The sequence below is a fragment of the Salmo salar genome, chromosome ssa06, assembly GCF_905237065.1.
Source record: "Salmo salar chromosome ssa06, Ssal_v3.1, whole genome shotgun sequence".
Taxonomy (NCBI): Eukaryota; Metazoa; Chordata; class Actinopteri; order Salmoniformes; family Salmonidae; genus Salmo; species Salmo salar.
Genome location: NC_059447.1, coordinates 58,126,333 through 58,149,679, shown reverse-complemented (window position 1 = coordinate 58,149,679; position 23,347 = coordinate 58,126,333). Strand labels below are relative to the sequence as shown.

The 23,347-nt window shown below is 44.6% G+C and overlaps 2 protein-coding genes across 4 annotated transcripts in view; both read left to right on the top strand.

Annotated features, from left to right (window-relative positions):
* Positions 1 to 6,835, top strand: part of ube2j1 (ubiquitin-conjugating enzyme E2, J1) — a 47,649-nt gene extending 40,814 nt beyond the window's left edge. Inside the window, exons 5-8 of one of the 2 annotated variants that reach the window (XM_014204702.2) lie at positions 500 to 605; positions 3,307 to 3,433; positions 3,708 to 3,827; positions 5,424 to 6,835. In XM_014204702.2, coding sequence (XP_014060177.1) covers positions 500 to 605; positions 3,307 to 3,433; positions 3,708 to 3,827; positions 5,424 to 5,690 — 620 coding nt within the window. In that variant the 3' untranslated portion in view covers positions 5,691 to 6,835. 2 annotated transcript variants of the gene reach the window in all.
* Positions 6,836 to 9,634: 2,799 nt separating this feature from the next.
* Positions 9,635 to 23,347, top strand: part of LOC106607717 (gamma-aminobutyric acid type A receptor subunit rho2) — a 43,131-nt gene continuing 29,418 nt past the window's right edge. The window contains exon 1 of one of the 2 annotated variants that reach the window (XM_014204972.2): positions 9,635 to 9,910. In XM_014204972.2, coding sequence (XP_014060447.1) covers positions 9,792 to 9,910 — 119 coding nt within the window. In that variant the 5' untranslated portion in view covers positions 9,635 to 9,791. The remainder of the gene's footprint in view (positions 9,911 to 23,347) is intronic. The other variant, XM_014204971.2, reaches the window with a different exon arrangement.

Genomic DNA, 23,347 nt, shown 5'->3' with positions numbered 1-23,347 from the left:
GTTTATTATACCCTACATTTTTTTGTGTGAAAGTGTTGTGGTCTTTACCCTTTCTAGCCTTTAAAAAAAAAAACAGTTAGTTCATTCAAATCATCCATGGGTTTTGAGCTCTGCATCAATTCAACATCCAGGTGCTCTGAGAACCCCCCCCCCCCCCTTAAAGTAGCCATATCATTGAAATGTAGAGAAGCTCTCTCTGTCTCCTGAACATGTTGCTATAAGCGTCCCGTCATGTCAGCTGGAGAAATGATATATGAGGAGTTGCAGAGTGTGAAAGTCCTGTAAATCGAGGCTTACGCAGTAGAAGACAAAGCATTCCTCCCGCAGCGCAAGACGTAAAATGAGTGGCGAACTTTACAGAATGTGCCGGGGTATTTCGTGTGATTTAGCGACTCACCTTATCCTCTGCTGTTAAGAGTTGACAGACAGTATGAGTTATTTTTTTCTTTTTTTTTGTCTTTCATAACTTTTTTTTTCTCCCTTTTTTTTTCTCTTTCAGTCAGAACGGCACTAATAGCTATAATCGGATTCATGCCAACCAAAGGAGAGGGTGCAATCGGATCTCTTGATTATACCCCAGAGGAGAGGAGAGCCCTTGCCAAAAAGTAAGATTACATAGATTAGAGCTCTCCACTGTTTACTCTCTTTCCAGTGCATTTACCCTGTGTGCACTAACGGATGGATGAGTGGTGCTGATAACAATGTAGTGAGAAACCGGGATTCACAACAGTCTGGAGTGAAATGTCTGTTTGCATTTTGTTTCAATGTGTCCCTAACCCTTATACGCATCATTACACAATACACACATTAGGCCTGTATGTATGTATGTTGGATACTGGTATGGTACGCACTAGCTTTACATACAATTAGATGGACTAGCTGTACATGCAGAACATATGGTGTTTGGCAGGCATTTGCTCAACAAAGTTGAGCATAAAGCGATGCTTATGCAAGCGTCTCTGGCTGACACGTCTGGGCATCTTGATGCTCTTCTTCTCGCATTGTTACGGGTCTCTCCCTCTGAAGAAACTCGCACCGAGCTCCGACTTTGAGATGTATCAAAAGAGCAAGGGGTCCAGCGCTTGCGTCCCAAATGGCACCCTATTACCTTTTTTTTTTTTTTTTTAAAGGGCTCTGGTCCAAAGTAGTGCACTCTCAAGGGAATCGGGTGCTATTTGGACCACATCCCAGATGACTGTCTGTTGTATTTAACATATCAGGACAGGGGTCTTTAACAACTGGCTGTTTAATTAACACATGAAGATGAGATGTGACACAGGAACATATCCCTGTCTATAAATATATCCAGTGCACACCCTGCCTGCGTGGCTATTTATCTTCCGGATGAAAGAAAGGCCCGTTTCACGAAAGGCTGTCGTGGCTGCGGCTGAGAGAGCAACTTCGCTTTGATTCAGATCTCCCGTCTTGGTTGTCTCCGTGCCCTGTGGTAATTGTGAAAGCTGTCAGTCAACGTCGGGGCCAGGGGCACCCAGCAGGAAGCAGCGATACAGGAGAATAATCCGTAGTTTTCAGTTGGCTCTGTTTCCTGACAGAAAAGTAAACTTATAGGGAAGTTTTGCTGGCTCCCAGACTGCTGTAATGACAAGTGTTAATAATGCAGAAGTTAGGAGGAAAACATTTCAGATGGTTGTCTTTTCTGCCTATTAAAGCATGATTTTGGTTGGGGGGGGAAGTACATTGAAAGAACAGCAACTCTTGGGATGTCATGCTTTACTTCGTTGATGGAATTGTAACTGTCAATATCGCTCTCCAAGCCACAGTTGAATATTTTCTTCACATAATGAGTTTCAATCCATACGTCTTGTCAAATTGTCTGGGTCATCTTTGACTAACCAAATCTCCAAGAAGTTTCTCTTAAGTTTGCTATTGTTGTACTTGGAGCTCCAGCCAAACGACTCCGAGCTCTATTTTAACAAACCTAGCGCAATGGTAAATCTTAGCGCTGGTGGTAGCGTCATTGATTCGGTTCAGGGTGTGTCAGAAATATTTGTTATTTTCGCAACTGGAATTATGGGCACGGTGGTGTGAAATTGCTAGGTTTTGATGAATAAACAAGTTGTGTGTGTCGAAGCTTGGCCCCTCACTGGTCAATCAGACCTTGCGCCAAGGCTAAATATGTGGTTGCTTCAAGTGGTGTATTTATGGTCTTTTATGTATTGCATTGTCATCAACTACAATTCAAATGTTAGTCTGTTATGTTAGTCTGTTACAATTCAAATGTTAGCCTGCCCCATGTTTGCTAAACATGTTGAACATGTTTGCAGTCCACACTGTTATAATTGCATTGCCTCAATATGAAAATACATTGTTAACAGAGAATTTGATGTAAATGGCATGTTATAGAAGAGTACAGACGCTTAAAAAAAAGTTTTAATAGCTATTTTACTTGTTTTTGAGAAACTTATCCCCAACCAATGATATTTAATTTCCTCATCCTTTTTGTGCGGTATGGGGGCTCTGAAAAAAACATGAACAAATTGTCATTCCGAACTATATCCGCAACGTTATATTCCATGGATAATAAGATTGTGGGAGCTGTTCTGTTGGAATCTCTCCTGGCTCAAAGTAGAGGATATATTGACTGCATCACTACTTGTCTTTGTGCGATGTATTGACGTGTTGAAGTCACAAACTATCTGTTCAAACAGCTAACACACAGCTCAAACACCCATACGAGACATGCTACCCGGTGTCTCTTCACAGTCCCCAAGTCCAGAACAGAGGCTAGGAAACACACAGTACTATATAGAGCCATGACTACATGGAACTCTCTTCCACCTCGAGTAACTCAAACTAGCAGTAAAATTTGACCGAAAAAAACCCAACAACAAAAAACATAAAACAACACCTCAAGGAACCACACAGACTGTGAAAAGACATACATACACACACATTGCAATATTGTACATTTTATATTGTACATTACTAATATAGGAGCAATGTGCATTATACACATGTACAATGTCTTGTATGATGTTTTATTTATGATGTAGGCTATTGTTTTAATATGATGCATTGTTTTATTCCTGTTTGGACCCCAGGAAGAGTAGCTGCTGCCTGGGCAGATCGTACTAAATACTAAACGAACACAAATCCAGGCCCTCTTTTGCCTACTAGAGGACTGCTGGGGTGAATTATTTCCCATCATTTATAAACTGAGTTTATATATTGAGTCACATTTTCTCTACCCGGCTTGTCAGATTAATCCATTTGACTCCAGGAAAACCAAGAAAATTCAATGTAAACTCTTTTGTCCGTAACTGGCTCTCGCTGACCCTCTGACAGATCCCAGGACTTCTGCTGTGAGACTTGTGGCTGCTCCATGCACTTAGCTCTCCTGGCTCCCTCCCCCACAAACCCCAGCCCAGAGGACCAAGAGGACCAAGCGCTTGCCCAGCAGATCAACTTCAAGGTACAACTGCCTACCAGCCACAATACTACCCCAGCCACGGTGTGGTGTTGTTTTATTTACATTTTAGTCGAGTCAGTTTTCTTCAAAACCTTTTACCAGATGTCAGAACTGGATGAAACACGTGTTTCCATGTCTCAACCCATTTGTGCAGTCAAGCAGTCACATACAGCAAAGATAGGGCTTTGCACCCAAGGAATATTGTCTCAGCCCGCTGACAAGAGCTGGAGTACATTGTGTGTGACAGCAACCGTCAACTGTGTGTTCGTTTCTGCAGGCAGAGTCCAGGCAGGGCAGTGAGGGCACAGGGGCAGAGAGTGAGCCCCCCGCAGAACCCCAGGGAGAGACATCCTCCTCGGGGAGACAGGAGGAAGAGGAGAACGCCCAGGCTGAGCAGGTGAGGAACACCATCAGTGTTATAGTAGCTGGTGACGGACTGTGAAATCAGCCAATTAAAATCCAGCAGCACTTTTTCCTGCTCCTGACATGGGTTCCATTCAAGTCCATTTCTGAGGCACTGTGAAAACAGACAGTTGGAAAGTGAGAGCGAGCCGGCTGGTGGATGAGATTACCCTGCACCACAAACCTCCCACCTACACACATTTTAATAAGCAATCTCTGCCACCTACGTGGGCAGAGGAACAACTGCATACTGAATATATTTGCTATACTAGGGGATTATTTGTGTGTTTGCTATAGAAGAGGTTGGTATGGTTGCGTAGTTGGCATGGTTGCACACAATTGTGCCACCTTGTCGCAGACGACGTCCCGAAGACTGTTTTCTCCGGCGACGTTGTCGTTATTATTCCCGAGCCATTAAATGAGAGTTATTTATGAGAGGAGTGGCGGGGGTGTCCCGGGGGGGGTGTCCCGAGGCTCCAGAATGGGGTATAAAAGGGAGAACATGGCAACGTTGTTACCCCGTAAATGATCCCTAATCTCTCATAGTGCTTTATGTAATGTCGTGGCTCCAGTGTGCTGCATCAGCCTCTGTCACTCAATCAGTGAACAGCACTTTATTTTTTTAAATCAATGTGTTTAATGGCTCGGGAGGTAATCATACTGTATGATGACGGTGCAGGCAGCACTCTGCTCTCTGGCCCTCCAGGTTCTTCACTGTGCACCAACTCGCTGCCAGTGAGGCATGATGCCACTTTCTAGCAGTCCCCTATGACAACGATTTACAGCTAGTGTTATAATGTGTTATTTAATAGCATAATTATTTATTTGGAAATGATGATGGCGATTTTTGAGATTGCAGTTTCCAAGCATGGTGAAGATGAATGAAGGGATTATGTTTCTTCATACATAAGTCTATGTGGATTTGGATTCAATCCCTCTGAACTGGACTGACCTGAGTAGGAGAGAAAGAGCGGGGATAGTCAAAAAAATCGACTTACCGTCTGCTGCTGGATGCAGTAACAAACGACCGACGTAACCGGGAGAGGGCCGGGAGAGGGACCATTCTGGTTCTGTGGTTATCCCACACCTTGACTGCATCATCACGGTCTGCCTTGCTCTTCCTATGTCAAACTGAACAGAGTGATATAGGCAGGATTATAGCGTGTTGTTCACTGCTCCCTACTCTGTCCCAATGTCTGTCTCTCTGCTCGCCAGCCCTCCCTGGCCTGCAGCCATCCCCTAACCAGGAGGAGTGAGGTTGAGCTGTACCCTATTGCTCTCTGTTTAGTCATCACCTTTAAAGCAACTTTAAGTAAGACTGTTCTCCCTTCAAAACAATCAATGGTAGCCTTTTTAGTTGCTATGACCTTAGTGTATTTTCATGGCTGCAACTTAAGTGTTATTCCCAAAACCAACTGTTATATGCACATTTGCTGAGAAGCTCATGAATTAAACACGTTTTGCTGTGAAGTAACACCATGTCTTTGGTGGTGGGAAAAACCGATGTGCTTCTAGGAAGATGGCCCAAAGTGTGTGTGTGTGTGTTGGTCCACTGTCTGATCCTGAATATGCTATGCTGTGCTCCCTGCAGGCCGAGGCGGCTCCACCTCCCCGTGAGGAGGAGACGAGTCCCCCAGCCCCCAGCACCCACCAGCGCCGGGCCCAGCAGCAACAGAGAGACCAGATAGAGCCCCCCAGCAGGCCCACTTTCCCCCACACCGCCGCCCCCCACCCTCCTCAGGACACCAGCCATGCGGGCTCTGTGGTGCTCATCGTGGTGCTCGCCCTGCTCCTGGCTGCCCTCATCTTCCGCAGGGTCTACCTGACCAACGAGTACAAGTTTGACTACGAGCTGTGACAAAACTAACCTTAACCTCCCCAGCCCCACCACCCCCCTGAGTCGAGTGAGTCAACCGCCCCTCCTATCACCTGACCTCACACCCTAGCTGGCAACAAACTGACTTTCTCTTTACCGTGGGCTTCAAAGAGGGCTTGGTTTACAATGAGGGTAACTTGCATTCCTGTGGAGGACGGGGTTGACTCACCACCACAACACCTCCCAAGGTGTCTTCTATTACTTTGAATTGACTCTAGAGTGTACTACATTTTTTAGAATGGGAGTATTGTATCCAAACCTCCCCAGAGGAGAGGCACTATATCAGACCTGGGTTCAAATACTATTTAAAATCTTTCAAATACTTTGTTTTTGCTCTAGTCTGCCTGGGATGCCAGTTGTTTTTTGTTTTGGTGTTATTATATTGGGACATGTAGCCAGGCAAGCTCAAGCAACCACAGATAATGTATGTGAAATTATTTCAAATAAGATTTGAACCCAGGTCTGCTCTAGCTCTCCTTTTTAATTTGTCAAGCATCTGTTTATCATAGCAATTGCTGATTTGCTCACAATATTTAAACAAGACAATGCTGTGTCATATAACATGTAAACAATGAAGGCTATTAAATTGTTTGTCTCAATTATTATTTAATTGTGCAAAAGGAAGCAATATGGTTAACATTTTGTATACAGATAAGATGCTAACAATTTCTGCTCAACTGTTATGTCATTTACATATCTGACTGCCTAGCCAATGCTTTGGCTGTTCCTACTTTACAATAGCAGATACAACCTAGCTAGTATACTTATAGCCTGAGTGCCAGTCTGTTTCTGCTCTCTTGCCAACTCCTTGTCACTCAATTTCATGAGCTTAAAGGAAAGGGAGATTATAAGAGACTGTACGACTATAGCCTATCTTTTGAAGTCCTGAAAAGAAATGGGATTGGGGACTAATGGAACGATTTTAAATGTTGTGTGCACATTTTACTTCAGGGCAAATAAAATTACCAGAATAGGGCCTATCTAAGTTTGAAACATGTAAGACGGCTTGATTCATGTCTCAAGATGTAATTTAGACATCTGTCCATCTTTTCAGACTGTATTTGAACCATACACACAGTAGGTTTGAACATTGTATCAGAAAATAAATGCCTAGGAATTTTTTTTTCTTTGTGTGTCGGTCTTATTTCTTTCTGTGTCATGACGGATGGCTGAAAGTAACACTTAGTTATCCATCTCCGCACAAACCATTAAGTAATCTGGAGAGCGTTGAAACACATGTACACATAAAGGATCAGATTTCATCATCCAGTAAGTTTTCTCTAAAATATGTACAGTGCATTCGGAAAGCATTCAGACCTTGACTTTTGACATTTTGTTACATTTCAGCCTTATTCTAAAATGTATTCAATAGTTTTTTTCCCTCATTGATCTACACACAATACCACATAATGACAAAGCAAAAACAGGTTTTTAGAAATGATTGCAAATTTACTTAAATGACACATTTATATAAGTATTCAGACCCTTTACTCAGTACTTTGTTGAAGCACCTTCGGCAGCGATTTAAAGCTTCAAGTCTTGGGTTTGACGCTTCAAGCTTGGCACACCTGTATTAGGGGAGTTTCTCCCATTCTTTGCAGATCTTCTCAAGCTCTGTCAGGTTGGATGGGGAGTGTCGCTGCACAGCTATTTTCAAATCAAACTTTGTCACATGCGCCAAATACAACAAATGTTGACCTTACTGTGAAATGCTTACAGCAGTGCAAAAAGAGTTAAGAAAATATTTACCAAATAAACTAAAGTATAAAAAGGAACACAATAACGAGGCTATATACAGGGGGTACCGGTACCGAGTCAGTGTGCGGGGGTACAGGTCAGAGGTGATTTGTACATGTAGGTAGGGGTGAAGTGACTACGAAGCTGTTAAGCAACCTTTTGGTCCTAGACTTGGTGTTCCGGTACCGCTTGCTGTACGGTAGCAGAGAAAACAGTCTATGACTGGAGTGTCTGACAATTTTATGGGCTTTCCTCTGACACCGCTTATTATATAGGTCCTGGATTCCAGGAAGCTTAGCCCCAGTGATGTACTGGGCCGTACGTACTACCCTCTGTAGCGCCTTACGGTCAGATACCGAGCAGTTGCCATACCAGGCAGTGATTCAACCGGTCAGGATGTTCTCAATGGTGCAGCTGTAGAACTTTTTGTGGATCTGAGGACCCATGCCAAATCTTTTCAGTCTCCTGAGGGTGAAAAGGTTTTGTCGTGCCCTCTTCACGACTGTCTTGGTGTGTTTGGACCATGATAGACCGTTGGTGATGTGGACACCAAGGAACTTGAAACTCTTGTCGGGATGGTGCCATTTTCAGGTCTCTCCAGAGATGTTCGATCAGGTTCAAGTCCGGGCTCTGGCTGGGCCCCTTAAGGACATTCAGAGACTTGTCCCAATGCCACTCCTGCGTTGTCTTGGCTGGTTGCTTAGGGTCGTTGTCCTGTTGGAAGGTGAACCTTCGCCCCAGTCTGACGTCCTGAGCGCTCTGGAGGAGGATTTCATCAAAGGTTCTCTACTTTGCTCTGTTCATCTTTCCCTCGATCCTGACTAGTATCCCAGTCCCTGCCACTGAAAAACATCCCCACAGCATGATGCTGCCACCACCATGCTTCACCGTAGGGATGATGCTAGGTTTCCTCCAGACGTGACGCTTGGCATTCAGGCCAAAGAGTTCAATATTGGTTTCATCAAACCAGAGAATGTTGTTTCTCATGGTCTGAGAATCCTTTAGGTCCCTTTTGGCAAATTCCAAGCGGGCTGTCGTGCTTTTTACTGAGAAATGGCTTCTGTCTGGCCACTCTACCATAAAGGCCTGATTGGTGGTGCTGCACAGATGGTTGTCCTTCTGGTACTTTCTCCTATCTCCACAGAGGAACTCTGGAGCTCTGTCAGGGTGACCATCGGGTTCTTGGTTACCTCCCTGACCAAGGCCCTTCTCCCCCGATTACTCAGTTTGGCCAGGCGGCCAGCTCTAGGAAGAGTCTTGTTGGTTCCAAAATTCTTCCATTTAAGAATGATGGAGGACACTGTGTTCTTGGGGACCTTCAATACTGCAGAAATGTTTTGGTACCCTTCCCCAGATCTGTGCCTCTACACCATCCTGTCTCTGAGCTCTACGGACAATTCCTTCAACCTCACGGCTTGGTTTTTGCTCTGACATTTACTGTCAACTGTGGGACCTTATATAGACAGGTGTGTGCCTGTCCAAATCATGTCCAATCAATTTAATGTAACACAGGTGGACTCCAAGTTGTAGAAACATCTCAAGAGTGATCAATGGAAACAAGATGCAACTGAGCTCAGTTTTGAGTCTCAAAGGATCTGAATACTTATGTAATTAATGTATTTTTCAGGGGTTTTTGCAAACATTTCTAAAAACCTGTTTTTGCTTGTCATTATGGGGTATTGTGTGTAGATTGATGAGGAAATCATTTAATTTGATCAATTTTAGAATAGGGCTGCAACAGCAACAAAATGTGGAAAAAGTTAAGGGGTCTGAATACTTTCCGAATGCACTGTATATTAGGATATGCACTTGCTGTTGATATGAACTTGATTCCAGGCCTGTTATATTATAGTTACATGCATAGTGCTTTCTGAGTTGTTACTGAGAGGTTTAATAAGAACAGGCGCCATATGTCTACGTTTTGGTTTTTCGGGAAGCGCCAGACAGCTGTGGGAATCCTTACAACAGTTGATCGAGGATTCCCTGTGTCATGTAAACGTCTTCCCACCGTGAAATGATTGCCAATCAACTTCACACTGACACCCTGGAATGTGGTCATGTCATTATACCGTAGCTAAACCAGAGCTGTTGCTGAAGCTGCGCGCGCGGTGCCTTGGTTTGGAGCGCTTGGAAACCAACCACTGTAGACCGTGGACCAATCAGGGAGCAATAAGCGGGACAAGCCGCTTGGCCTAGTAAACGTATCAGTCGTTGTTACTTATTCAACCGGCAAACTGCCTCACTACAATGCTTGGGAACAAAATATGCTACAATGCTCAAACCATTGCGGACGTGGATTAAAGGGATCGCTTCACTCATTCGAAGACTTTTGAGTTTTCACACATAATGCCTTATATTAAGTTTTTGTTCTTACTTTTTTGCTTGATACTTATCGGGGAATGCCGAAAGCACAAAAGTAGGAAAAGGCGGTGGTCCGGGGCGGTGGAATCTTACAAGCATGGCGCGTAAGTACCTGGATCCTTACCCTTTTTGAGAGTCCATCCAAATGTGTTTCCTTCTTTCACTCTTTCGTTTGCACTTTAAAACAACTGGAGGTCTTCATGCCATCCTCTTTCTTTGGTTAAATTCCACACTTGTGGAACCCTACGTTCCGTTTGATGTAGCCTAATACTGGGCTATTTATTCGACTACATTTTTTACATTGAAAATTATTTATGGCTCGTTTCAGTAATGTTAAACCCGTTCTAGTCGTTGACACGGAGACTGTATGTAAATATTAGCCTTCGTGGGGTGGTCTCGACTCGAACACGCACGGTGCCCGTGCGTAAAGATGATCCAGAGCGCAGTGCGCATATGATGGAAGGATGCAATCAATGGATGGACCCTGCATGAGCAGAGATGTCATGAATCATCACTATCTGCAAGTGTCATCATCCATGCCATTCATCTGAACTTTGCATCATTATTCTGCATCATGCTTCACTGACGGTTGTGCCAATCTTATCTGTGAAATGAGAGGCGATCCCACTGTGAGGCTGTTCAATGACACAAAGCTCTCAAATGCACTTGAAGTAGGCTACAGTAAGGGCAGAACATGGTTCATGTAATCTGCAAGATTTAACAGATTTAACAGTTCCATGGGGACAGTGGATTAATCGGGTTCTCAGGATCCCCTGCTGTATTTCAAGTAGCTAACCAATTATGTTATTCTTGTATATTGAGTTATAACATGAGACATTTTTGTCCAGTAGACAGTTATAGGATTACAATTACAAATCAACCCCTATAGCATGAAGTGGCTGTCCCCAGGGAACAATGTGTGTTCCTTATTAGCCCTTGTGTAGTCTTAACATTCTGTATACTCCCCTTGTCCAAAGGGTACAAAAAAAATACCCACCTTCACTAAACCCCTAAAATAAAGCAGCTTAATTGAATTTTAAACCCCAAATCTATTTTGCATGAAGAAACAACCTGTCATTCATCACAAACTTTGGGAATATCTGGGTTTTCCCTCTTCACAATGCAGAAAGACTGCATTTAAATCAGTGGACATCACTCGTTTTTATTACAACACACCCGTCATAATTGTTTTCTTTGCTAAAGTAGAGGTGTATTATTATTATTATTATTGCTGAAGGTACTGCATAGGTGTAAACATTACTTTTTTTAGCAAGAGACAGCACTTGTATAGCCTAAGAAAGTAGCAGAAATTTGCAGAAAGTAGTTTTGAATGCATTTTATTGAAGGGAAACAATAAGTCTTCAACTTTTTTGGCAACATAGTGATACAGTGGGGGGGAAAAGTATTTGATCCCCTGCTGATTTGGTACGTTTGCCCACTGATAAAGAAAGGATCAGTCTATAATTTTAATGGTAGGTTTATTTGAACAGTGAGAGACAGAATAGCAACAAAAATATCCAGAAAAACGCATGTCAAATATGTTATAAATTGATTTGCATTTTAATGAGGGAAATAAGTATTTGACCCCCTCTCAATCAGAAAGATTTCTGGCTCCCAGGTGTCTTTTATTCAGGTAACGAGCTGAGATTAGGAGCACACTCTTAAAGGGAGTGCTCCTAACCGCAGCTTGTTACCTGTAAAAAAGACACATGTCCACAGAAGCAATCAATCAATCAGATTCCAAACTCTCCACCATGGCCAAGACCAAAGAGCTCTCCAAGGATGTCAGGGACAAGATTGTAGACCTACACAAGCATGGAATGGGCTACAAGACCATCGCCAAGCAGCTTGGTGAGAAGGTGACAACATTTGGTGCGATTATTCGCAAATGGAAGAAACACAAAATAACTGTCAATATCCCTCAGCCTGGGGCTCCATGCAAGATCTCACCTCGTGGGGTTGCAATGATCATGAGAACGGTGAGGAATCAGCCCAGAACTACACGGGAGGATCTTGTCAATTATCTCAAGGCAGCTGGGACCATTGTCACCAAGAAAACAATTGGTAACACACTACGCCGTGAAGGACTGAAATCTTGCAGCGCCCGCAAGGTCCCCCTGCTCAAGAATACATATACATGCCCGTCTGAAGTTTGCCAATGAACATCTGAATGATTCAGAGGACAAATGGTGAAAGTGTTTTGGTTAGATGAGACCAAAATGGAGCTCTTTGGCATCAACTCAACTCGCCGTGTTTGGAGGAGGAGGAATGCTGCCTATGACCCCAAGAACACCATCTCCACCGTCAAACATGGAGGTGGAAACATTATGCTTTGGGGGTGTTTTTCTGCTAAGGGGACAGGACAACTTCACCGCATCATTTGACGGAGCCATGTACTGTCAAATCTTGGGTGAGAACCTCCTTCCCTCAGCCAGGGCATTGAAAATTGGTCGTGGATGGGTATTCCAGCATGACAATGACCCAAAACACACGGCCAAGGCAACAAAGGAGTAGCTCAAGAAGAAGCACATTAAGGTCCTGGAGTGGCCTAGCTAGTCTCCAGACCTTAATCCCATAGAAAATCTGTGGAGGGAGCTGAAGGGTCGAGTTGCCAAATGTCAGCCTCGAAACCTTAATGACTTGCAAAGAGGAGTGGGACAAAATCCCTCCTGAGATGTGTGCAAACCTGGTGGCCAACTACAAGAAACGTATGACCTCTGTGATTGCCAACAAGGGTTTTGCCACCAAGTACTAAGTCATGTTTTACAGAGGGGTCAAATACTTACTTCCCTCATTAAAATGGAAATCATTTTATAACATTTTCGACATGCGTTTTTCTGGATTTTTTTGTTGTTATTCTGTCTCTCACTGTTCAAATAAACCTACCATTAAAATTATAGACTGATAATTTCTTTGTAAGTGGGCAAACGTACAAAACCAGCAGGGGATCAAATACTTTTTCCCCCCACTGTATATTCTTATATACTGTACAATGAGGAATTCAACTACAAAATACTAGTCTTCTCCCAATGTCAAAAGTAGTTCTGCAGGAGGGGTGAAGTCAGGCGCAAGAGACTCAGGTACGTGAAACACGTTTAATGAAGAATGCAAGTCCAAAGAACCGAACTGACAAGGCAGGGTAAAAATAATTCCAAACAAGACAAACACAGGCTAGGAATGTAGCGGGACGCAGCCCAGCAACCCTAATGCCAAAAACGTGTAACGTGTTCTAAGGACAAGAATAATAATCCCTCAACCTACAACAACAGACACAAAACAATCCCGCACAACCCCAAACACAAAACAGACAGACTAAATACCCCACTAATTACTAAACACAAAACAGGTGCTTCCCTAACCAGACATTACCAAACGAAACAGAAAAGGAAATCGGTGGCAGCTAGTAGGCTGGCGACAACGACCGCCGAGCGCCGCCCGAACGGGGAGAGGCGCCACCTGTGGACGTTGTGACAGTACCCCCCCAACGCGCGGCTCTCGCAGCGCGCCAACGCCGGCCTTGAGGATGACCCGGAGGGCGAGGCGCAGGGCGATCCGGATGGAGGCTGTGGAACTCCCGCAACATTGCAGGATCCAAGATGTCCTCCACCGGTACCCAGCACCTCTCCTCCGGACCGTACCCCTCCCAGTCCACGAGGTACTGCAGGCCCCCTACCCGATGCCTGGAGTCCAAGATGAACCGGACTGTGTACGCCGGGGCCCCCCCGATGTCCAGGAGGGGCGGAGGGACCTCCCGCACCTCAGCGTCCTGCAGTGGACCAGCTACCACCGGCCTGAGGAGAGACACATGAAACGATGGGTTAATGCGGTAATACGAAGGGAGCTGCAACCCATAACACACCTCGTTTATTCTCCTCAGGACTTTGAACGGCCTCACAAATCGCGGACCCAACTTCCGGCAGGGCAGGCGGAGGGGCAGGTTCCGCGTCGAGAGCCAGACCCTGTCCCCCGCAGTGAACAAGGGGGCCTCACGGCGGCGGCGGTCAGCGCTCTCCTTGTGCCGTCCCACAGCCCGTTTAAGGGATTCCTGGATGGCACTCCAGGTCTCCCTAGAGCGCTGTACCCAGTCTTCCACCGCAGTAGCTTCAGTCTGGTTCTGATGTCAGGGCACCAGGACCGGCTGGTAACCCAACACATCCTGAAAGGGCGACAGGTTAGTGGAGGCCCACGGTACAAACCTCGCCCACTCTCCCAGCCGGTCCTGGCAATAGGACAGCAGAAACCTGCCCACATCCTGGTTAATTCTCTCCACCTGCCCATTACTTTTGGGGTGAAAACCCGAGGTCAAACTGACAGAAACCCCCAGTCGCTCCATAAACGCCCTCCACACTCGGGACGTGAACTGGGGACCTCGATCAGAGACGATGTCCTCAGGCACCCCATAGTGCCAGAAGACATGCGTAAATAGGGCCTCCGCGGTCTGTAGGGCCGTAGGAAGACCGGGCAAAGGGAGTAGACGGCAGGACTTAGAGAACCGATCCACAACGACCAGGATCGTGGTGTTCCCCTGAGACGGTGGGAGATCCGTGAGGAAATCCACCGACAGGTGGGACCATGGCCGCTGTGGAACGGGGAGGGGCTGTAATTTCCCTCTAGGCAGGTGTCTAGGCGCCTACACTGGGCGCACACGGAACAGGAAGAGACATAGAGCCTCACGTCCTTCACCAAAGTGGGCCACCAGTACTTCCCTCTAAGACCCCACACTGTCCACTCAACCCCAGGATAACCCTAGGAGGGTAGCGTGTGCGCCCACCAGATCAGGCGATCGCGGACACTGAGCGGGACGTACTTCCGCCCTGCGGGACATTGAGGGGGAGTGGGTTCTGACCGCAACGCCCGCTCGATGTCCGCATCCACCTCCCAGACCACCGGTGCCACCAGACAGGAGGCTGGCAGTATGGGAGTGGGGTCGATGGACCGCTCCTCGGCGTCGTGGAGGCGAGACAGTGCGTCAGCCTTGATGTTCCCGGGAACCTGGGATGTACAAGATAGTACACTGGAATCTCGTAAAAAACATAGCCCACCTGGCTTGGCGTGGGTTCAGTCTCCTCTGAATGGAACCAGTTGCTCATCCACTGTTACTTCAGGCCCAGGGTTGTAGAGGTATAGCATACGTTCCACCCACTTCTCCCAGACCTCTCTTATAGCCGCCAGTTTATCTCTCACACTTCTTGCAGGTCTTGACTCACGGTTATCAAAGCATAACATTCTTGAGAAAGTGTGAAAGTCTTTCAGTGGCATCGTGGCACGGAAAATCGCCCTTCCACTCTCTGCATCGCAGAGACTACATGTAGCCTCGCCTCGGGACCTATACACACCTAAGATTAAGATTAGCAGCCCTATGTAGGCACGCAGGTCAATCTCATCCATTCTTTTCCAGTTGTCTCCATATTTATGGAAACCCTCCAAATTTGTCATCTCCAGGATGATTTTTTCGATGGCTGGTGTGATGAACATGTAGAATGTTGAGGTGATGTCCTGGGCATGGGCATGTCTTGTGGGCCCTGGGGTCATCCTTATGACATTTTGTGCTGCCATCTTGCCCTGGTTGTCATATGATGACAATGACCATGTTATTTTGCTGTTCTTTGACAAAAAAGTCTCTCTTTCAGCTTTGGGGATTTCTTCTTCATCTGAAGATGATGCGTCATGCTCTGGGTTGTATTATTACCCATCTTCTTCTTCAGATACCTCCTCATCTTCTAAATCATTGTTCTCTTGTTCCTCCTGGACATCTGAAAAAATCTGATCTAAAGGTGCACTCATGGCTTCAGCAAAGAGAGAACTGGGGAGACTGTCATCTGTAGCACCTTTATAGCCTCTGACTGCATTCCCCATTAGTAAACAATGCTTTCAAGAAATGTTTATTTTGTGTGTTATTTGTGTTTTATTTTGTGTGTGTGTGTGTGGGGGGTGTGTGTGTGTGTGTCTTTGTGTCTTTGTGGTTTGTAAATGATTTTATAACTGCCAGGTCAAAAATGACCCTAAGACAATCTTTGTACCCTGGTGGTGTACAGCTTTCATGGAAATATGAACAAAGGCGACGTTTAACTTTATCTAATGTTGCGGTCACTCTAGGAAAAGTCATCAAATTTCAAGTTGAAAAAATATAATTTAGGGGGTTTTCTCTGCTGTTAAACATAGTGGCTGGTCATTTTTTACCCTGAAGACAATACAAGGGTTAATTGTGCAAAATCACAAACACCAAGTGTGCATACCTGGATACACTGCAAAGGCTGGCACGGTCTAATTGGTTGTCTGATGGCCTAATTTGCCTCCATTTACTCAATAATTGCAACCCCCTCTATTTTGGGAGAGCCTTGAACAGAGGCGGACTGGGACCAGAAATCGGCCCTGGCATTTCTAACACACCGGCCCATTCCTTTCCTTGACGCTCCCACACCGGTCCATTTTTTCACCCCGCGGCCCCAACACAGGCCCAATTATTTCCATGAGGCTCTCATTATTAGCCTAAACCAAATTTTGAGCTACAAACCCAAGTTAGATATGCCCTCTTGGGCTAAAAATATGACCAGCCCATTTGGCATTTGCTTGAAATGCCAGATGGCCAGTCCGCCCCTGCCCTTGAAACTGGCTTAGGTGCAAAATGCCTAAGTAGATGGGGGTCTGTTCGGAACAGTCTTCCCTGTCTTCCCTTAACTTTATACCCACAGAACATATAATGTTTACAGAGTATGGAAACGAACTTCCACCCATGTTATCCTCAAACGACAAATGTCATGTGGGTTAGATAAACTCACTTTGACAGCAAAGCATGTTTCTCTTGATTCTCTGAGGGCACACACACCCACACACATTGCAGTTATGCTCATGCAGACAAATGGCCCATAAACAGCAATGCTCAAGTCTCAATGCTGATAAAAACACCTGACACCACACCTTGAACATGACAGAAATAATGTTTTTTTAAGAACAGGGCCCGGTTTCCCAAAAGCATCTTAAGGCTAAGTTCATCGTTAGAACCTTCGAAGGAGCATCGCTAAATCTCAGAGCTGTTTCTTAAAACCATCGTTATTAACGTTGTGTACTTGAAAACGCTCGTAATCTAATGCCTGCCTCAGACTACTTGTAGAACAGCTAAGTACGTCATTAGATGCTTTTTTGCCCTCCTATTAATGTGTGGATCATCCATTTTGTATGGTATGTTACGAATTACAATTCGTATGATATGTTACAATTTAGCGAAATGTACAACATTTCTAAACATATGAAATGTTACAAATTCTAACATGTTGTGGCTAACATTAGCTAACACACTAAGTAGCAGCCCCGGATGAGATTTGAACAAACAACCTTTGGATTCCTAGACCTTTGTGTTATATGCCTGCCCGTCTGTCCATCCATCCAGAGTCAGACTAACCAACCACCGTCTTCTTCTTTTTACCTTAGGTAACCTTATATCTTATGTAACCACACCAAACATAACATCATGCTAATTTGAGTGTCCCGGATTGAGGTTTACTATGTTACATCCAGTCTATGAGACCAGTTTGGAAAGACGCATCGCTTAAACACTAGTAAACCTAAATTCAATCACTATCAGGAAACCTGGCCCAGGAATGTTAACATAACTTCCATTGCTGTTTCATCCATTGCGTAACATCCATATCTTGGTTTCAGAATTCCTGCCAATTGATCATATTAACAAAAAAAGTCACACTTGTGTTGTAAAGTCTGTGTTCTCACTCTTATTCATTCTGGGCTCGGTTTCCCGATAGAGATGGAACCTATGACTGTGGAGTGGCAGGTAGCTTAGTGGTTAGATCTTTGGGCCAGTAACCGAAAGGTTGCCAGATTGAATCCTTGAACTGACAAGGTAAAAATCTGTAATTCTGCCCCTGAACAAGGCACTGTTCCTAGGCTGTCACTGTAAATAAGAATTTGTTCTTAATTGACTTGCCTAGTTAAATAAGGGTTTAAAAATGAAGTAATGATCCGTTGTAAAAGTAACGTCCGGAGATTACACCCTTCCCCAAAACGCCAGGTAGTGCACTCATTACGAAGTGAAACTTACCGGTGTCGTTACAGGAGTTGTGTTCCATGCTGAAAATGATTCCAGAATATTGGCTGTTTCTCTTAAATGATTTCGGGCTATTCAGTCATTTTTTTTACACAATACACAAGTTTTCCCATCAAGTGAAAAAATGTTCTGTAGCCTATTATGTATTTAACTGTTTGTATAATATGTTTGCCATGTGCTATGCATTATAAGTGTTTTCTCATGCTATTTTGGAAGCAATGTTTAATTATGTAAATTATGCATTTCTTCAGTTTGTGTAAACTGAGCCAGAATGAATAAAGTCAGTCGTTCTTTCCACTATAGAAAATATAATTGTGACCTAAATATAGGATATGATGATGTCAATGGTTTTCGTAATTGCTGAACAAATCATTGTAGCCTAATGGCAGGCATGAATTTACCTTGAATTAGGTCTACAGATGAAATAATTAACAATTAAAATAATTAAACATGAAGTAGCACATTGCCATAGGCTACAGTGAAGCTTGAGCTTTTAGTTAATAGTAGCCTATAGGCCTAATATGCAAATATTGAAGCGGCTCAGATGTAACCTAATAGGTAGGTCAACCTGGTCTCAGAACATTTTGTATTATTCTGTACTAAATCCGAGTATGATATGTTACGTTTTGTATGGTATGTATTCATTTGTGGATGTCCATCACTCATTTTGTATGATATGTTACAAATTAGAATTAGTATTATATGTTAAGAATAAGCGAAAAGTACAATATGTTAGGAATTATTTTTTTTCTTCATGAAATGTAGCTAGGTGGTTAAAGTTAGTTAGCTCGCTAACGTTAGCTAGGCTAGGGGTTAGGGTTAAGGTTAGGCAGTGCTTCATTTGAGCCGGATGGCACCTTTCCGTTTTGTACTGTTTTGTTCCGGAACCTATTTGGCCGGATCAGATACCTCACGTGGCATGAAAAATTATTTAGACTTTTTGCAATGTAAAAATTCGAACAAAAGCGATCAAAGTTCATTTGAGTTGCCAATTTGTTAATTATCCTGCCCCCACAAAAAAAACAATGAGAAAAGTTGATTTTCAGCCCGTGCCTAATATTCTAAGAGTTGATTTGGTTTTGGCCGGCCTGGGTTAAATGTTTGCACAACATTGTAACCTATGTTTAAGACTAACGCATGGCTGTGTGAGAAGCGCGCCAATATATCTGTGTGTAAGATGGCGCCGGAGCAGAAGGCAGACATTTTACGTGCCCTCAACATATTGTGTTTTTCTGTTCGTTTATCTGCATTGTTTGTAACTTATTGTTTTACCATCTCTTATGACCGAAAATAACTCCTAGACATCAGGACCTCGATTACTCACCACAGACTAGCAGAATCCTTTTTCTTCTTTCACGACTCTGACAAGCCCGAGGCAGAGGATATACGACTCTCTCGGGAACAGGCCCTGACCCCAGTGATCTGCGTGAAGAGGAGACGGAGAGAGGCCGGAGAGCGGGCTGCCTTCTGAGAAGTCTGAGGCGATTGAATAAACCCCCACTCCCCTCAATTCTGCTAGCAAACATGCAATCTTTGGACAATAAAATGGACAAGTTATTGGGAAGATTAAACTACCAACGGGACATTAAAAACTGTAACATCTTATGCTTCACGGAGTCGTGGCTGAACGATGACAATATTAACATACAGCTGGCTGGTTATACGATGTACCGGCAGGATAGAACAGCGGCGTCTGGTAAGACAGCGGTGGTCTATGTATTTTTGTAAACAACAGCTATTGCACGATATCTATGGAAGTCTCGAGCTATTGCTCGCCTGAGGTAGAGTTTCTCATGATAAGCTGCAGACCACACTTCCTACCGAGAGAGGTTTCATCTATATTCTTTGTAGCTGTTTGCATACCACCACGGTCAGAGGCTGGCACTAAGATAGCATTGAATGAGATGTATTCCGCCATAAGCAAACAAGAAAATGCTCACCCAGAGGTGGCGCTCCTAGTAGCCGGGGACTTAAATCAGTTTTAGCAAATTTCTATCAGCATGTTAAATGCGCAACCAGAGGGAAAAGAACTCTGCACCACCTATAATCCACACACAGAGATACATACAAAGCTCTCCCTCGCCCTCCATTTGGCAGATCTGACCATAATTCCATCCTCCAGATTCCTGCATACAAGCAAAGATTAAAGCAGGAAGCACCAGTGACTAGATCAATAAAAAAGTGGTCAGATGAAGCAGATGCTAAGTCACAGGACTGTTTTGCTAGCACAGACTGGAATATGTTCCGGGATTCCTCCAATGGCATTGAGGAGTACACCACATCTGTCATTGGCTTCATCAATAAGTGCATCAATGACGTCGTCCCCACAGTGACCATACGTTCATACCCCAACCAGAAACCATGGATTACAGGCAGCATCCGCACTGAGCTAAAGGCTAGAGCTGCTGCTTTCAAGGAGCGGGACTCTAACCCAGAAGCTTATAAGAAATCGCCCTCCGACAAACCGTCAAACAGGCAAAGCGTCAATACAGGACTAAGATTGAGTCCTACTAGACCGGCTCTGACGCTCGTCGGATATAGCAGGGCCTGCAAACCATTACAGACTACAAAGGTAAGTACAGCCGGGAGCTGCACAGTGACACGAGCCTACCGGACGAGCTAAACTACTTCTATGCTCGCTTCGAGGCAAATAACACTGAAACATACATGAGAGCACCAGCTGTACTGGAAGACTGTGTGATCACGCTCTCCGCAGCCGATGTGAGTAAGATCTTTAGACAGGTCAACATTCACAAGACCGCAGGGCCAGACGGATTACCAGGACGTGTACTGCGAGCATGCGCTGACCAACTAGCAAGTGTCTTCACTGACATTTTCAACCTCTCCCTGGCCAAGTCTGTAATACCAACATGTTTTAAGCAGACCACCATAGTGCCTGTGCCCAAGAACACTAAGGTAACCTGCCTAAATGACTACCGACCCGTAGCACTCACGTCTGTAGCCATGAAGTGCTTTGAAAGACTGGTCATGGCTCACACCAACACCATCATCCCAGAAACCCTAGACCCACTCCAATTTGCATACCACCCCAACAGATCCACAGATGATGCAGTCTCTATTGCACTCCACACTGCCCTTTCCCACCTGGACAAAAGGAACACCTATGTGAGAATGCTATCCATTGACTACAGCTCAGCGTTCAACACCATAGTGGCCTCAATGCTCATCAATAAGCTAAGGGTCCAGGACTAAACACCTCCCTTTGCAACTGGATCCTGGACTTCCTGACGGGCCGCCCCCAGGTGGTAAGTGTAGGTAACAACATATCCGCCACGCTGATCCTCAACACAAGGGCCCCTCAGGGGTGGGTGCTCTGCATCCTCCTGTACTCCCTGTTCACTCATGACTGCACAGCCAGGCACGACTCCAACACCATCATTAAATTTGCCGATGACACAACAGTGGTAGGCCTGATCACCGACAACAACGAGACCTGGTCATTTGGTGCCAGGACAACAACCTCTCCCTCAACGTGATCAAGACAAAGGAGATGATTGTGGACTACAGGCAAAAGAGGACCGAGCATGCCCCCATTCTCATCGACGGGGCTGCTGTGGAGCATGTTGAGATCTTCAAGTTCCTTGGTGTCCACATCACCAATAAACTAACATGATCCAAGTACACCATGACAGTCGTGAAGTGGGCACGACAAAACCTATTCCCCTCAGGAGACTGAAAAGATTTGGCATGGGTCCTCAGATCCTCAAAAGGTTCTACAGCTGCACAATCGAGAGCATCCTGACTGGTTGCATCACTGTCTGGTATGGCAACTGCTCGGCCTCCGACCGCAAGGCTCTACAGAGGGTAGTGCGAACGGCCCAGTACATCACTGGGGCCAAGCTTCCTGCCATCCAAGACCTCTATACCAGGTGGTGTCAGAGGAATGCCCTGAAAATTGTCAAAGACTCCAGCCACCCTAGTCATAGACTGTTCTCTCTGCTACCACACGGCAAGCGGTACCGGAGCGCCAAGTCTAGGTCCAAGAGGCTTCTAAACAGCTTCTACCCCCAAGCCATAAACTCCTGAACATCTAGTCAAATGGCTACCCAGACTATTTGCATTGCCCCCCCCCCTCCACACCATTGCCACTCTCTGTTGTCATCTATGCATAGTCACTTTAGTTAACTCTACTACATGTACATACTACCTCAACTAACTGGTGCCCCCGCACATTGACTCTGTACCGGCACCCCCCTGTACATATTGTTATTTTTTACTGCTGCTCTTTAATTACTATGTTACTTTTCTCTTATTCTTATCCGTATTTTTTGAAACTGCACTGTTGGTTAGGGGCTTGTAAGTAAGCATTTCACTGTAAGGTCTACGCCTGTTATATTCGGCGCATGTGACTTTTGATTTGATTTGATTTGAACTAGAATGAGATTCACTTTATATGAACTTTCACCCTCTCTACTCTGATAGACATGAGCCTGCATTGCACTCAATCATTTATTTACTTATAGAGTCGCGAGAAGGGTTCTGAAGGAACTGCAGCACCCCTGATCAATTGAAATACATCTTCAGAAATAAATGAAATAATTCAGAAGAGCCTACTACACCACAAAAAGGGCTATTATTTAGCCTCAGAGGATCAACAGTTTCTTTTAAAAAATAGCCTAGCTGTGGATTGCTGCCCAGTTAAAAGGAATAGTCAGGATATTCCTCATATTGCAGCCTAAAATATGTGTCTCAACACACCTAGGGCTAGGCTATTTATGGATTCAAGACAAGGTTGTTTTTATTGATCTCAGATTCCCGAGTTTGTCAGTGTCAAAGTAGCCTGCCATTTCAATCATTTGTTCTGTACTAAAAAAGATTCTGCCAAAGTCTCCAGTCATGTAAAATGACGTAGAATTGCATGAAATGCGTTTATACAAGGCAAAAATGTTCCTAGACACTATGCTACTAAAACTGTTACCCATGTGTGCAACTTCTGTAAGTGCCTCTACTCTACTGCTCTATGCCACTTTTTTGTCATGCATTACAGTACCTCAAAACCTCAGAACTCCCCCCATCACTTTTGTTCCGGCACCTCCCGATTTACAAATTAAGCACTGAGGTTAGGGATAAGAGGTTAGGGTTAGGGGAAGGGTTAGCTAAAAGGTTTGAGGTTAGGGTTAGGTGAAGGGTTAGCAAGAAGGGTTAGCTAACATGCTAAATACCTAAAAAGTAGTTAGTAGTTGCTAATTAGCTAAAATTTTACGTGATGAGATTCAAACTCACAACCTTTGGGTTGCTAGATGTTTGTGTTACATGCCCATCCCTACCAACCACCATCCTTTTGTTTTTCCCTTAAGTAACCATCCGTCTTATGTAACCATACCCTATGTAACATATCATACTACATTGACCGTCTTGGATTTACGTACAGAATAATACGAAATGCTCTGGGACCAGGTTGGGTAGGTCTATCGATTGCACATACATGAATGTGATGTCAATATTTAGCCTAATAATCTTG